The 15,942-nt window shown below is 50.5% G+C and overlaps 1 protein-coding gene across 1 annotated transcript; it reads right to left on the bottom strand.

Annotated features, from left to right (window-relative positions):
• Nucleotides 1-6,955: 6,955 nt before the first annotated feature.
• Nucleotides 6,956-7,814, bottom strand: HOXD1 (homeobox D1). The gene is made up of 2 exons (XM_072875369.1): nucleotides 7,364-7,814; nucleotides 6,956-7,227 (listed from the first exon to the last, which is right to left on the bottom strand). Exons 1-2 carry the CDS (start codon nucleotides 7,812-7,814, stop codon nucleotides 6,956-6,958), a joined length of 723 nt encoding a protein of 240 aa, XP_072731470.1.
• Nucleotides 7,815-15,942: the final 8,128 nt, after the last annotated feature.

Below are 15,942 nucleotides of genomic sequence, written 5' to 3'. Positions count from 1 at the left end.
AATTTTACAAAATCTTGGACCTATTACAAGACATCACCCTGTTGCATGCACTGTGTTTTGGGGTCTAGTCACTCCAGCATGAGAAAATGGGTTTGATAACCCATTGGTGTCGTGGTCTCCATTCTCCTGGAGAAACTGGCTGCTCATGGCTTGGACGGGCGTACTCTTCACTGGGTAAAGAACTGGCTGGATGGCCAGGCCCAAAGAGTGGTGGCGAATGAAGTTAAATCCAGTTGGCGGCCGGTCACAAGTGGTGTTCCCCAGGGCTCAGTATCAGGGACAGTTCTGTTTAATATCTTTATCAATGATCTGGACGAGGGGATTGAGTGCACCCTCAGTAAGTTTGCAGATGACACCAAGTTGGGCAGGAGTGTTGATCTGCTTGAGGGTAGAAAGGCTCTACAGAGGCATCTGGACAGGCTGGATAGATGGGCCGAGGCCAATGGTATGAGGTTCAACAAGGTCAAGTGCCGGGTCCTGCACTTGGGTCACAACAACCCCATGCAACGCGACAGGCTTGGGGAAGAGTGGCTGGAAAGTTGCCTGACGGAAAAGGACCTGGGGGTGTTGGTCAATAACCAGCTGAATATGAGCCAGCAGTGTGCCCAGGTGACCAAGAAGGCCAATAGCATCCTGGCTTATATCAGAAACAGTGTGGCCAGCAGGACTAGGGAGGTGATCGTCCCCAGTACTCAGCACTGGTGAGGCCGCACCTCGAATGCTGTGTTCAGTTTTGGGCCCCTCACTACAAGAGAGACATTGAGGTGCTGGAGCGTGTCGAGAGAAGGGCAACGAAGCTGGGGAAGGGTCTAGAGCAGAAGTCTGATGAGGAGCGGCTGAGGGAACTGGGGTTGTTTAGTCTGGAGAAAAGGAGGCTGAGGGAGACCTTGTCACTCTCTACAACTACCTGAAAGGAGGCTGTAGCGAGGTGGGGGTCAGTCTCTTCTCCCAAGTAACAAGCCATAGGACAAGAGGAAATGGCCTCAAGTTGCGCCAGGGGAGGTTTAGATTGGATATTAGGAAAAATTTCTTCACCGAAAGGGTTGTCAAGCATTGGAACAGGCTGTCCAGGGAAGTGGTTGAGTCACCATCCCTTGGGGTATTTAAAAGACGTGTAGATGTGGTCCTTAGGGACATGGTTTAGTGGTGGACTTGGCAGTGTTAGGTTAACGGTTGGACTTGATGATCTTAAAGGTCTTTTCCAACCTAAACGATTCTATGATTCTTTGATTCTATCTACCTACCACACTTTTACTCAGCTGAATTTCTAAAGGGAAAGATAGATGGTTTTTATTGATAGGCTTTTAACACTGTTTGATAATTATAATTGGATTTGATATATTCGGATGTTGAAGAAAATGTCACCCCACATAAATGGTATAATTTATAAATCCATAAATGTGTGGGGTTTCAAAATAATTATTCCAATATCTATGCTTAACATATGGATCTGATACTAGAGATTGCCAGGATTAGAAACTGTTTCCATTATCTGAATAGTAACTGGGCAAAATCTGATCTGAGTAGTCATTAAAAAATTTAGTGAGTTTTTATCTATTTTCAAATACCACTCTAAACTTTATTGAGTTTAATCTAGCTTACTTGTTAAAGGAAAATAAAAAGGGGCATTAGGAATGTAGATTTAGTGTAGCACAACCATTAAGATGAAGGGTAATGGCTGGGAAGCCTTAGCTCTCAGGTTCTGCTGCTATACTAATGTCACCAAAATCATATTACTGGGACACAGACGTTTTTCATAGGCTGTATGGGCAGAAGGAATGGTTCCTTTTGCCCAGCAGAAGCAGCTCTCCTGATCCACTGAATTCACACATGGGTGTAATTTTATGCACACCCACAGCAGCATGGATCGATGCATTGCAAAGGTCTTTGTTCTCCATGTACGGGCACAAGCACCTCAGTTAGGTATGTCCCCCATGCTGGTGGGTGTAGGGATGTCACTCTAAGGCCAGGGCCATGGGCCAGACTGCTTGAGTTAGACCTGTTAAACATTTTCATAAGGCATGATATGCCATCCTGGTTAAAAATGCCTCAGTTTCCAGAATAAACTGAAATTTCTTGTGGTTTATTATTTGTAACACTATGCTTTCTGATGAAGTGCAGTAAAAACATCTATTTTCCAGGTGGTGGGAAGTCTGATAGGCTGGTAGAGAAGGAACTGACTGTATTTGTTCATGTATTTGTTTGTTTACTTAAACTGCTGGTTTTCAATCTGCTAATCACCAGGGGCTGTTGCCTTTAGAGGAAACAAAAACACAAGAAAAACAAAATTGTTTATGAAAAGCTATTTTGTGGGCCAGTGATCTAAATTTTTTCAGTATAAAGGAAGCCTTGTCCTGCTTACAAATAGTTCTTAGGACTGTATCTCTATCTGAGATTTTAGCACTCTATGCAGGCGTAAGTTTAAGCCAAGAAAGATTCACATGTTGCACAGCTGAGGGTTACTTTGTTCACTTGGCTGGTGCTCAAGAACAGCAAATTATTTCTGGATAAAACTAAAATACAATAAGACACTGGCTCTGGGAAGTATATTTTCCTATATGTTGCCCAGAATTATTTGGGGAGCATTTTAGAGATATGGTTGGGGAGGAGGGTGAATAACAGACATTGTTACGATAGGGAGCAGAATGATTTGTCATTTGGTTCACCTTTCTTTCTTTCAACAGGGTGCCTTTTCCTGACCAAAGACGACTCTAGTTCACTGACATTAGGAAAAGTCATAAAAAACGGATGGTTGAGATTGAGTGAGTCACATATACATATAGCTATATGTAGCCATATATCGCCAATAGAAAAGAATGCATTTCCCCTAAACTTCAGTCACCTCTTAATGATAAACTGGTAACAACCATGTCTTATTTGGGGTTTCGCTCCATACCTCTTTCTCCTTGGTCATCAGGGATTTGCAAGTATTCTCGGGATTTCCTTGGAATTTAGGCTAACAGAGCGGTGCAGGACAAATCATAAGTATGATTTATTAGCTGTTAGAGACAAGTGCTTGGAACTACAAGGAGGTCTTTCCATTTTGTAATTTTGCCTGCAAAGTTTTTTCTTAAAAGAGGTAGTAGTCTGTTCTCCTCTACTAATAATCTGTACCGTTTTATGCGTAAGCCACCGTTCCAGGTTTTACCAATAAATAGAGGAAATGGCACACTTTTAAAAGGAGATTAAAATGTGGTGATTGGGTTGCATATTTTTGTTTTGTGGCTTACTGCTGTGTTCTTTCATGCTCAAAATAAACCTGTATATGCAGCTCATACCATAAACCAGACTCCTTGGTTTGACCCTCGGCAAAGCGTTCCCTCTGCTGTATTTACAAGCGATAACGTACTCATTCAGTTCTGCATGGGAAGCCAGATACCCAAGCAAGCCTGGGGTCTTGCCTAAGCTTGGTTTTCAAAAAGGTGTGATTTTCTGTTATCACTTACCTATCCAAAGGATATGAAATCTCTACATTCACATACACCACTTAGGAACAGTAATTTTACAACTTTTTTCTCCTTGGAAGCCTTCCAAATCAATATTTTTGTTCTGTTTCAGGCAAAATGGGAACACATAAAAAAAGTTATTTTATTCATATCCCATTTTAGTCTGTGGCCCTTTGAGCAATAGTCAGTAGGCAAAAATTAATATATGACTGAAATAGAATGATCTTTCTGTGGTTTCTAATGATGTTTGAGGGAAAATAAGGCCAGGAAATAGTATTTTCATAATTTGTGATAAATTATATGGTGGTGGGTGTCTACTGAGGCAAGTCTGGAATATTTTGTTCCGATTGCAGTGAGAACTGCAGCTTGTGCTCTTACCTCTGTCTGCCTAATGTAAAGTCTGTTTCCAACTGCTCAGCGTCACATTGAACATGTGTGAAGCACAACTCTTGGGATTAATGTTGAATTAGTGAATCTTAGACTTTATCTGTCATTTATTTGTCTCATGTGTGCACCCATGTATATCACAGGCATTTTTATTTAATTATTCAGGAATTGGCACATGACTTGCATTAGCTCCTTCCTCTGGGTATCTTGCTGACAGAACGGTGCAAAGGAGCAATATCTAATCCTCATACAGTTAAAACTGTTTGTGAAGAAGAAAGATCCTGTCATGGGGCCCTGTCATGTGAGCAGAAATTACACTTAATACTAAGTACCAGTTCTTAAACCAGAAAATACTTGTGTTCATACCAGCAAATTGATTCAGACTGCTATAAAAGAGTTGTAAGGTTTCATCTTAATTTGCAAGTAAATCTCTATATATTCAGGCTGTGTCATTTTGATGGATACAGAACTGTGCACTGCTACAAGGCCAGCACATGTATTTATTTATTCAGGAAAATATATGGCATGAAAACATTCATTATAAAAGACTTAGTGTGCTGTAATGGCCTGATCCAGCACCACTGAAATCAATGAGAATCTTTCTTTCCATGTTGGTAGTGCAGAAGCATGCCAGCAGTGTGGAAAATGTTCCTCTGGCCTGAAGTGCCTAGCACAAATGTCAAAATCATTAGGAAAATAAAAGGCTGACAAACCAGCAACCCCATAGATGTGACAAATTTGGAGGCAATTGAAAACACAGCTGTTTTCTAAAGTTCGCGTGTGAACCATATGCTCTTAGAAAGATGGGTTATTCTGGCTACATGTCTATGCTTACTTGTTGTTTAAAAAAGCAAGGAGTACTAACAGAAGACTTGGTAAAAATGTACCTTAAAAGCAGCTGAAAAGGATTGGTTAGTAGTTGACTTGCCTTTAATATTCAACTTGCAAAACAAATTTGATTTACTTGAATTTTCATTAATTTTACCAGATTTTGCTTTATTCTGCTTTAAATAGCATCTTCTCAAAAACAGGTGGCAGAAATATTATTTTCTATTTTTTAATGAATGATCAGCCTGCAGTATAAATGCTTGTTCAGTGTCATTACTTTAATAAAGAACTGCAGACCACATATTTTGTTTGCAACTAGTTTCACATAAGTACTTCAGTCCTGAGAATTTTTCAGTGATAACCCATTAAGTGAATCAGCCAGTGGGACGTGAACCGTAACACCATATACAGGACAAAAACATCCCTGCGTGCATGCACAGCCGCGAGCCTCTAGCTTTATTGTACTTTCCAGGTACAGTCGGGGTACGATGTGTAACCAAACACGTCTGTCTTGGGAGGTGCCCCCCCTCAGATGCTCACTGCGGGGCCACCCGTCTCCTTGCCGAGGAGGCCTCCTGCCCCCGCTCAGCCATTGGCCTGCTGCCAAAGCATCATCCCAGCGTGCCTGCCCGGCCTTTGGGAACACGCTGTTTCCCAGGGCTCCCACCAGCCTCTGCTGAAGCTGCCATCGGCGGTGGCTTCCCAGTCCCTCGGCAGAAGAGAAGTCTTCATAAGAAAGCCTGTAAGCAGAGGGGCACCTTGGGGAATGGAAGGTGTAACGGAGAATAAGTACCCTCTACATTGCGGACTTTCTGACTTGAGACATCCATCTTCATCTTCTCTCAGTGTTTCTTTTGCCCAGCAAGCATCCAACAAAGGCCAACAGCTGTCGGTGTCTGGGACTGGCTTCCAGACAGGGACCCAGTGCTTACAGGTCCCCTGAGATCCATCTCCTCTGGTGCTACAATTTTTTCTTCACCCCAAAGTCCAACACCAGCAGAAATCTGGAGCAAAGAGAGAGTCGTCCAAAATCGTTTTGTCCCACAAATAAATAAAATCACCTTCCCGTAAATCCAGATGTCATTCCTCTCTGCATTGCTGTTATGCTTTCCCAGTCACAGGCGGGAAGAGTCTAAACTCGGCTCCTTTGTCCACTTCGATACTGTTATTTTATCTCTGGGAAAGATGAAATCGGGAGAAGTGAGGATCACTGGTGAATTTTGCACTCGTATGGGGTAATCAGTCATTGTCACTCTTTTTGAACAAGTACCCCAAGTAAAAGACCCAGGCATCCTCTTGGTCTTTTGCTGGCAGGGGTCTGTGGTCAAACCCAAGCATCTTTCTGCACTTCAACAGGTCTTGAGGTTTTGCATGTGGTAAGATTTGTTGCAAACTGATTTAATATTGTGCATTTCTTTAACCATAAGATACAATCAAGCCTGGGAGAGCTGGATGATCTCAGAGTCTGGCCCTAGATGCTCTAAGAGGCTTTATATTGTCTTGTCCTTGCCCAGGCACGTGCGAGAGGTACTGGGAGCCAGCAGAGCAGCTGCTGGCCAGTCCCGGGCAGCCCAGAGCCTCTGCAAGGAAAATCCCAGCACCTCTGCAGTTTGAATGGGAAGAGGTGCTCCTCCTAAGCCTTTATTTCTTTTAAAACCTTCCCTCACAGTTACTGAACAGATTTTGGACTAAATCAGACACATCAGGAAAAGGAATGGGCACAAATGAGGAATGAATACAAGCATAAACAGCCTCTTTTTTTGCAGCAGTTTTGCAAAGGGTAGGGCAGAAGACAAGGGCACTTCTTTCAAAAGGGGATCTTGGACTCCTACCGGTAGCGGTGACCCTGCTCTCCCCTGCCCTGCCTCCTCGGGGTTTCTTCCCCTCTTCTGCATGAACTTTGCCTGAGCCTGCGGATCTCTCTTTTTAAATGCAAAACGAAGAAGGGGTCGGGAGCTTGGGGCAGCCCCCCGTGCACCCACCGCCCCGCGGATCCAGGGGAGCTGGCGGAGCTGCTCGCTGCTCTGCCCGGGGGGAGCGGCGGTCCCCGTTAGCTCCCAGCTGCGCCGGCCCGCTGCCTCGGCCCGGCCCGAAGTTGAGCAGCAGCGTTTCGGGCTGGCAGCTTTCCCTGAATTCTCATAAATAAAACTGCAAAGAAGTCGCAATAGAAAAAACAGCGGAGCTGCGTCGCGGCGGTCCCGCGCGAAAGGACACCTCGGGGTGCCCCGCCGGCCGCAGCTTCCAGCCCTGCCCCGACGTCCCCGGCAGACCCCTCCGTGGGGGGCGGCGGGGCCTCATGCGGGGCCGCCCGGGGCACCCGTGGGCGCGGCGGCGGGGGCGGCCAGCGCCTCCCGCTCCCGCTTCTTCTGCTTCATGCGGCGGTTCTGGAACCAGACCTTCACCTGGGCGTCGCGGAGGCGCAGCGAGCGGGCCACCTCCAGGCGGCGGGCCCGCGACAGGTACCGGCTGAAGTGAAACTCCTTCTCCAGCTCCGTGAGCTGCCGGGTGCTGAAGCTGGTGCGTGCGGGGCAGGCGGGAGGTTCCCCCCCGCACGGCGCCGCGCCGCCTGCAACGCCGAAAAACACCGCGCTTCAGCGGGGCAGGGGAAGGGAGTGGGGCGGGGGCCGGGCCCGGGGCAGGAGGGGGGCAGAGGGGAGCCGGGATGGGAGCAGCCCCCGCCCGCGCCCCGCCGCCCCACTCACTTCTCCCGGGCGGGCTCCGCTTCGCTCGCATCCACTCGAAGGTGCGGGGCGCCGCCGGGGCCGCCGCGGGGGCCGGGCAGCCGGGCGCGGGGGCGGCCCCGGGGCAGGGCGAGAGGCGCCGCAGCCCCCCGCCGCCCTCGCCGGGGCAGGGGCAGGGGCGACCGGGCTCCGGCGGCGGAGGCGGCGGCGGGCAGCCGCTCCCGGGGAAGATGGACGTGGCGAAGCCCGGCGGCCCGGCTCCGCCGGTCGGCCGGTAGCCGGGGCCCGGCGCCGCGGGGGGGGCGGCCGCGTACCCCGCCGCCCCCGCGCAGGCAGGCGGCAGGGGGGGCGCGGCGCTGGCCGCGGTGCCCAACGCCAGGAAGGCGCCGTCCCCCCGGCGGGGGTAGGGGGGCTGCGGGGTCCCGCGGCACAGCCCGGGCGGGATGGCGAGGGGGAAGTACCCCAGCTCCATGGCCCGCGGGGCAGCGCCGCTCCCCGCACCCCGCCGGGGCAATATTGCCCTAATATAGGGCCGGGAGCGGGGCGGCACGTCCCGCCCCGCGGCCAATGGGAGCCCGGCGGGGGGAGCCCGCACCGGGGGTCCCGGGCGCCGCCGGCTCCCCTGCCCACACCCGGCTGCCCGGGGCCGGCGTGGGGCTGCGGGTGGGCAGCCCGCCCGAGCCCTCCCGGGACCCGCCCTGGGGCAGGGCCGCTCGCTCTGGACTGGCCGGAGCCGCCGCGCACTTCGGAGCCGCTTGCCGGGAGTTTGGAGGGCGGATGAGCCGGCGCTTTCCCGCTACCCGAGCTCCCGTCCGAGGGCAGCTCTGCCCCCTCCCCTTGCCCCGCTGCCGGCCAGGCCCCCGGAGGCTCCCACGGGAGCCCACGCAGCCCGGGGGAGCAGCCGGGGGCGCGGCGGGCTGCGCAGGCACCCCCAGGCTGTCCGCACCCGGGGCGGGGGGGGCTTGCTGCACCTCGCGGCAGTTAATGGCCTCGCTCCATCAGATAAGTGCTCTGCAGCCTCTCAAAAGTGAATCCCCGGGCTCACCCCGTTAATGGGCTTTCGTTTTTCCCTTGGCAATTCGGCATTGTTTACTGAGCGTCTACAGCTGGCAGAGAGTGCAGCAAGTTGCACTGCCCAGCCAAACCCTCCAACTCTCTTGGTTTTCATTCCACCAGAATGGCAAGGAATAGGAACAAGCCTGGAGGATGTGAAGCCTGGACTCCAAAAGTGATCGTCGTTCCCTAAATGGCTCCAAGTGGCACTTGACCATCCTGTCTGAGCTACACGCACACTTGATTTAGGTAATGATGGGTTTCATCCAACTCATCAGCTGATAATCATGTGTCAATGCAGTTCAGAACAGCAAAAGGGTGTGCTGGGCAGAGCACACTTGGGCTTTGGTGACATGGGACTGGGCAGACAAGGAACACAAAGAAGGGCTACATCATGCCGCTTTGAATTAGACATGCAGCCTTCTAAGTCTTAGGAGGTGGATGTGGACTCAGCTGGGAAATGCAAGGGTGGTACCTTATCAAAAAAATATTTTATTTCTAAATAAAAACATGAAATTGTAATGCCTTTATCCATCATCCAGTGCCTTCCACTCAACAGCCCAAAGAGCTCTGCAAGCTGTTGGCCAAAGTGCTGCTCGCTGTGGTCAGGATGAGGCCACAAATTTTGCGAGGACCAGACATGGTGCCAAGCGCCCAAGGGCAACCAGGACCCCCAGAGAAGGAAAAATTCCACTGGGTCTTTTGCGGATTTCAGAGGGCTGGGCTGGTGGCAGGGAAGGGACAGCGTGGGGAGGCACAATCAGACCATTTCACTGACTCAGCCTCAACTCTTTCCCATGGAGACTTGTGCTCTGCAGCTCAGCCCCACCTGCCCCACTGTTACGCCCAGCTGATGGTTCAGAGCAGGCCTGGTTTTCTTTCCTGCAGAGGCCCTGAGCGGACACATCCCTGGGACAGGCAGACACAAGCCCGCAAGGACACAGGAGCGCTTCCCTGCATATGGGCTCTGACCAGTGACGTGGCCATCTATCAGCCCCGCTTTCTCCCCAGCTCATCCAGCCCGTCTGCTATAAAGCGACTATGACAGAGCACAGGCTGGCTATACAGAGTACTGCTTTAACGTGCTTGGGACTCAGAGTCTACAGACAGAGCTGTCGCTGTAGGCCCAAAGACCTGAAGTTAGGTGTTCTCCAGACACAGACTTGTTCACTGTTCCGGGCTGTGCTACCCTGCTGCACTAACAATGGGCTATCACCTACATTTCCATTTGCAGAGGATGCAGGTATAAATTAGAAGAACAGTTTAAATCAAATACCCCTTGTCAGGAAACCTACATTTTGAGGGAGGGGTTAAATTCTAGATGACACAAACTTGCCCAGCACACCCATGGCAATCAGACCAGTTTGGGAAAGGTCATCTTCTGACAAAACAGAAGCCTGGGAACACCAGGCGTTCTCTTTAGCAGAGAAAGGCTGTCCACACAGGAGAGCATCTGTGCTCTTCAGTCTCCCCTGCTGTAAAAACTCCTGCCTGCAGTGAAGCAAACAGCACTGGCTCCAGAGGAGGGCTGCTGCTTTACTTGAGTCTTCTGTTTGCAGAACACAACTGGTTTAATTACACCTAAAGTTGTGTTTTAAGCGCTAGAAGAGCTGTCCGTGTTCACCTCAACATATGATCTTTCCATTCACCCAGATGGATTCTGTTACCAAGTTTCTCGTTTGTTACCTGTTTGTTTTTGCAGGACTGTTCAAGGATGAGGAAAGCAGAAATCAGTGGCTAAACACAGGCAAAGTGTCTCTTGTTGCTGCTCTGGCTTTTGAGGGGGATGCAATTTTCTGTGCTCCTGAATTTCGCAGTGTTCAGACTTAAATAGCTAAGTCCCAGTGATACGAAGTTGAGCGACCACAGCCCTTTTTTTGCAAGAGGTCTAATGGGAAAGAGTCCCTGGAAGTCAAAGGAGGAAGAAGAAAAGTGGGTTAAAAAGAAGAGTGGGAGGAACATGATGCTGTCAAAGGCAATTTGAGAATGGCTGGGAGGTTTAGGGACGTCTGTGCAAGCAGTGCAGCGATGGCATGAGCCAGGGGAGCTGCTGGAGCAGAAACCTCTGTGAGAACAATGGACCAAACCAAACCCTGTGCCACCGTGCTTCTGGAAACATGTGGGCCACTGCAAAGCCTGAGACAGCCACTGTGATATTAAGACATGATGTAGGAACAAGCCCAGCCAAGAAGCCCTAAGCCGTGTTGGGTGCAGACACTTACCAGCAGTGCCCTGGGGAGGCCGCTTGAGCAGCATGTGTGTTGAAGGCGATGGCAGTCCTGAGTCACAGGGACTATGAGGTTGCAGCATGTTGCCTTTCCTCTCTGGAGCAAGCCTCCACCCTCTGTGCTTGTCACGATAGCTAACACACAGGAGATTCAACAGATCCCTCCCCAGCCCTCAGGAAAATGATGTGGAAGGTCTGGTTCAAGCATGACCTTGTCCTTGCCCCTCTGCTGCCATGACACTGCCAGCCGGGGAGAGCTGCTTCTCAGCAGTACATGGGGATGTACATCCATGGTGTGGAGAGAGCCAGGGCATGGGTGGGCATCCCAAAGCAAAGTAAGCAAACACTGGGGATTTAAGCAGTGGCCCTGTTAACACAGGCAGACCACCAAATGCCCCTGGGAGGAAGGCTATCAGAGGAGGCATTCAAAAGGAGAAGCTCTGGGGAGTTTATTTTGTAAAGTGTGAATAAAACCAGGGATGTACAGAGACCCCAGGGCAAAGAAGGGGAATCGTCCTGCCGCTCCAGGGGAGCCAGGATCAGCTCCAGCACAAGCATAGCCCTTCCAGGCAGGCAGGGCACTTCATGCTCTTCCTGAGGAAGGTGTGTTTCCCTCTGCCATCAATATTTCCCTGCCACAAGCTCCCCTTTCCTGGCTGACCCCTGGGGCAGTTTCACCAGGCCTGGGACAGGGACCTCTGCTCTCCCAGTACATGGGATTAACTACAAAGATCCTCTGCATGAACACAAAGAGGAAAGTCTCTCCCTCCTTCTGTAAGGATTTCCCCAGAAGAGTGATTCCACACGGGCCCCTGTGCCATGTAATGCCCTGTTTCCTGTTCTGTGGCTGTAAATTTGGTAGGAAGGAAAAATCACACATATTGATAACCCAGAGGTATCAAGGTAAACCATACTGCTGTGTGCAAAACAGAGATGTCAAAGGGTTTGCAGCCAAGATTTCTGCCTTGCCTAGCCCTTCTTGCTCCCCCAAATCCTAAAAGGTGGTCCAGGTTCCTTGGAGGAAAGATGGAGGCTACGCACCTCACTCAGCATGGGATTGTCTACCCACTCCCAAAACTTCTGCTGTTGCAAGAAAAACTGCACATCAGCAAATAAAGAGAAAATGAACCCAAGTGTTCAAATTGTACATTCAGGAGTATTTTTGCTCAGCAGACCTCCGTCCTCCCTTGTACATATCCCATGCTAATTTTGTTCAGCTTTGTGCTTATGGTCATTGCCGCTGAGCCTTGCTGGGGTTCATCCCAGTGCAGTTCACGGAGCTCCAGGACCCTGGGCTCTGAAGGTGGAGACAAAGGCCTACTTCTGCTCCTGAGCAGCATTTGCAGAGGCCTGGGGATGTGCAGGCACAGACACCTCGCTGTGTCCCCTTTTGCATCTCAGTCTTTGTGACCAAAGGGGCTTGGTCCCGTCCTGCCACGTTACTCCATGGCTCTCGGGCTCCGGGACTGGGCTTTGCCTCTGCTGGCCAGGGTTTCTGGTCAAGTCCCAGCTGGCTCAGGCCCTAGCAGAAGTAGGAGGAACTGCTGTCGAGTGAAAAGTGCTCATCATGTGATTGATGACCCTTAATAGAGCCAGCCTCCTCCCTCCCCCCGCCAGCCCCACTCCCAGCGAGGACCACGGCATACCCACTGCCACTGCTCACATGGGAATGGAAAGACATTGCCCGTTCAGGGATTAACCTACCACTCAGTCCCTGGAAAGTGGCTGCGGCCAACAGAGCTCTGGTCCAGCCCACCTCGCGCCTTTTAGAAGCAGAGGTGGCCGGTTTATCAATATATCACGTGGTGCCCAGCCAACCACCGCAGCCCTAATTGCCCTGGCAGCACCAGCCCCTTTGTGCTGCCCGTCTGGCTCCAGCTTTTGTTCCCAGGCAGGTCTGCGGTGGTGGTGCCGGACGCCTGGGCCTCTCTGCCGCACAGCATGCTGCGCGTTCGCCAGGCTGCCATTGTGTGCAGCCGCTGGGCACACACGGCAGGCTGGCACATAGAAGGATGGCGTCGCAACCTGCAGCTCCTTCCCTCCCCAGCTGACAGCTGTCAGCGAGGCACCCTCCCAGTGTTAGCCCAGCAGCCCCATCCCCTTTACCCTCTTTTTTCCCTAGCCGAGTAGTCCCTTCTGTGCCTGGACCTCCCTGCAGGCTGTTTCATAGGGCTTCCCATGGGGCTGGAGGGGTGCAGAGACCCCAGTGGTGGATCCTCCCTTCAGACTTCTTGCCATGGAGCTCCAACGACCCAGCTGGTCCCCAAGAAAGTCAGGGGGCTTCTAGTTGGTGCTGGTGGGCTCCCTCTTCCTTAGCCAGCCTCCCCGCTGCCTGTCCTTGCCTCCTGGGTGTACAGCCAGCTGCCTCCTCTTCACCCATGGACAAGGTTGCCTGCAGCCCTGGGTGACCCAGGCAACTCCCCAGCCTGCCCAGGGACCAGGGCTGGGAGCCTGCTGTGCTCTGCCCAGGGAGCACTTGCTAATGGAGCAGGAGGCATTTGGCTTTGTTTTCCCAGCCCCACACAAGTGGCACCTGTAACACAGTGGCATCCCTGGGAGCCCCTGGCTGTGCATGCCTAGGTCCCCCTACCCAGGTGCTGCTCACCAGGCCCTAGACAGAGGGACATGGATGGGAACCCCTCAAAAGAAACAGGGGCAGCAAAGGGGCAGCTCAGCCTTGCACTGACTGCACAGAGCTAACACAAAGCCTCATCTCCTTTTTGCAGCAGGGAAACTGCTGAGGCCCCATTAAATGGTGGGTTACTGCAAGGGCCAGACCAACAAGTGGAGACCCAAAACCCACTGATCTGGAGAACCTGCATGGCTTCGCTGAAGCTTGATGCACCCCTGATGCCTCTCAACTGGTGCTGTTGGCAGCTCCCCATCCAAAACACTGCTGCAGTGCTGCTGGCATTTAGAGGCCCTAGCTCAGTGACCCTGTTATGGGTCTGGAACAGATGTAGGGAGCAGGTAAGGAGGGGAAGGGGTGCTATGGCTCCTATTTGCAAAGAAAGGCAAGGCTGGGATCAGCCCCAGGCCTGGCCTTGGCTGACGAGTTGTGGTTTAAATGGGTGACCAGAGTTCAGCACATCAGATGCTGTTGCAAAGGAGCTGAGTTCCTACTGAGTGTGAAAGGGGGTTGTTGGTAATTTATGGGTTTTAAATGATGGTCCAAGAAAAAGTCTGGCTTGTGCCCAAGTGTCTCTCTCCTCTAGATTGCTGATGCTTGTACAAACATTGTAAAAATGCCAGTGATCTCGCTAAAGTACCATTACTTCTAATAATTAGGTTATCATCACAGACTTCTATCGCGTTACAAACGAGACGCCTCTGCCAGAGTCACGGAGAAGAAAGTGAATTTATTTACAAGAAGATTCCCCCTCGCACATGCTCCTCCTCCTCCCCCACTGGAAACCAAGTCTGCAAACCCCATCTCTCTGCAATATGAAAATAATTCAGGGCAGTGTGCCTCAGTAACACCGTATTTATGGCCAGGGTTCCTCCGAAACCCCCTTCTTCCTCAGATCTGGGGAAGGGCTGTCTATAAATGGCCTTTTCGTTCTTAACAGATTTAATGAAGGACTAATAGTGTAAGTCAGAGCAGACACTGTTTGAAGAACAGCCTAGAGAGCATGAAGGTGGGAAACACTTGGGAAAAGCACATTGGGTTACACTAGGGACGGCCCTGCAGAAATGGTGGTGCCTTGCCGTTTCGCAGTTAGAAGCAGGTGATGCGAAATACACCGTGTTTTAAGGAACACACAAAAAAACCTACATGGACAATTTCAGTCGTGGGTACATTGATTACAGAAGGTTTTGGAGATATAAACATGTATATATAACTATGGAATATTATAGAAGTATAGTTCATGAGTGGTGTTTAGCGTTACTTTTTGCATTGTTTGTATGTTTTGTTTACTCCCAGACGGAGTTTCTAAGAAACGCTTTGTGTGAAAACTTCCATAGAAAACAATTTTAGGGCTCAAAATGGTTAAAATATGTCTCCGAACAAAGTAGTTTATTCTGTTCTGTTTTGTTTACAGATCTACAACACATATATCCAAATTTGGTCGGGTAAAAGTGAAATTTAACAAAAGATACACTTCTCAACGTAGCACGACATTGTTAAAATCGCACAGAGGGGAAAATAAAACCCTAAGTAATATTGTGAATCGTTACTGTCCAGCCAAACACAAATACCAGAAGGCGAGGAAGAAAGCACGGAGGAGAAAGAAAAGAAGAAGAAAAGAAAGACAGAAAACTTGTCTGTGTTGACCAGAATTGGAGGAGTTAAAGTATTTCTCACAATAGGAATGCCAGGTCCTGTCATTAGAGGATGGAGTAGGAGCTGCAGCGTTTGTCAAACTGGGAAGTGGCTGGTCAGGCGGCTTGGTGGGGAATACAGAATTTGTGATTAATCTTTAACTCGACACTTTTAGAAAGAGATAAGAATAGTCTTCTCGGAGCGACACGTACCGTCGGGAAGAGACTTTAATGACAACGTTTACAAAAGAAGTTATCTCTGTAAATCCAGCGAGGGATTCAACACAGCCGTGTAACTAGAGAGGAAGAAACACGCGGGTTCAGAGCATCGGTCCTTTTTTTTTCTTTTTTTCTCCTTTCTTTTTTCCTCTCCTTTTAAATTTTTTTTTCTTTATTCTTCCCCGTGCTAGCGGTCCCGTTCGTGGCAGAGGGAGGCGGCGGTGCCCCTCTGCCGCGGGCAGCGGGGACGGGACCGTCCTCGCCGGGGCGGGGGGAGCGCGGCGGCAGCGCCCGGCCGCTGCCCGCACCCCGCCCCGCGGCTCCCCTTCGGCTGCGGATAGCTGATTGTCAATTTTCTTTCAAGGTTTATTTTTATGAAAAACAAGAGGAAAAGCTCGGGCTTCCAAAGACGTCTAAAAAATTGATTTATGGTTCGAGTAAAGACAACAGTATAAATAACAAAGGAGGCGGCAGCTGCTGCGCGGATTGCTATGGAGACCCTAATGAAATTAGCACTATCAGAGGGTTTCTAATTTTTTTGCGTTCTAAGCTTCTAATTTCTTTCCTATTTCAGATAGCCAGAGTGTAATTTAAAAAAAAAAAAAAGAAAAGAAATAGCCCACCGAAATAATAATATGTGCGATAGATACCCAGTCAATAAATAAATGTTAACCTCACCGAGGCCGATCGCCTCCTCAAAGCGGCTGCGCTTCCAAGCGAAGGTGGCTTCACCCGGCCGAGCCAGCTGCCAGCCAAGCCACCGAGGCTGGGGTGGGGCCCGCCGGTTGGAAATAAATACTTTAAAAATACTTTCGGTATTTGTTTTAAAGTGTAACGG

The sequence above is a fragment of the Ciconia boyciana genome, chromosome 10 (assembly GCF_034638445.1).
Source record: "Ciconia boyciana chromosome 10, ASM3463844v1, whole genome shotgun sequence".
Classification (NCBI taxonomy): Eukaryota; Metazoa; Chordata; class Aves; order Ciconiiformes; family Ciconiidae; genus Ciconia; species Ciconia boyciana.
This window is presented reverse-complemented; position numbering and strand designations above follow the sequence as displayed.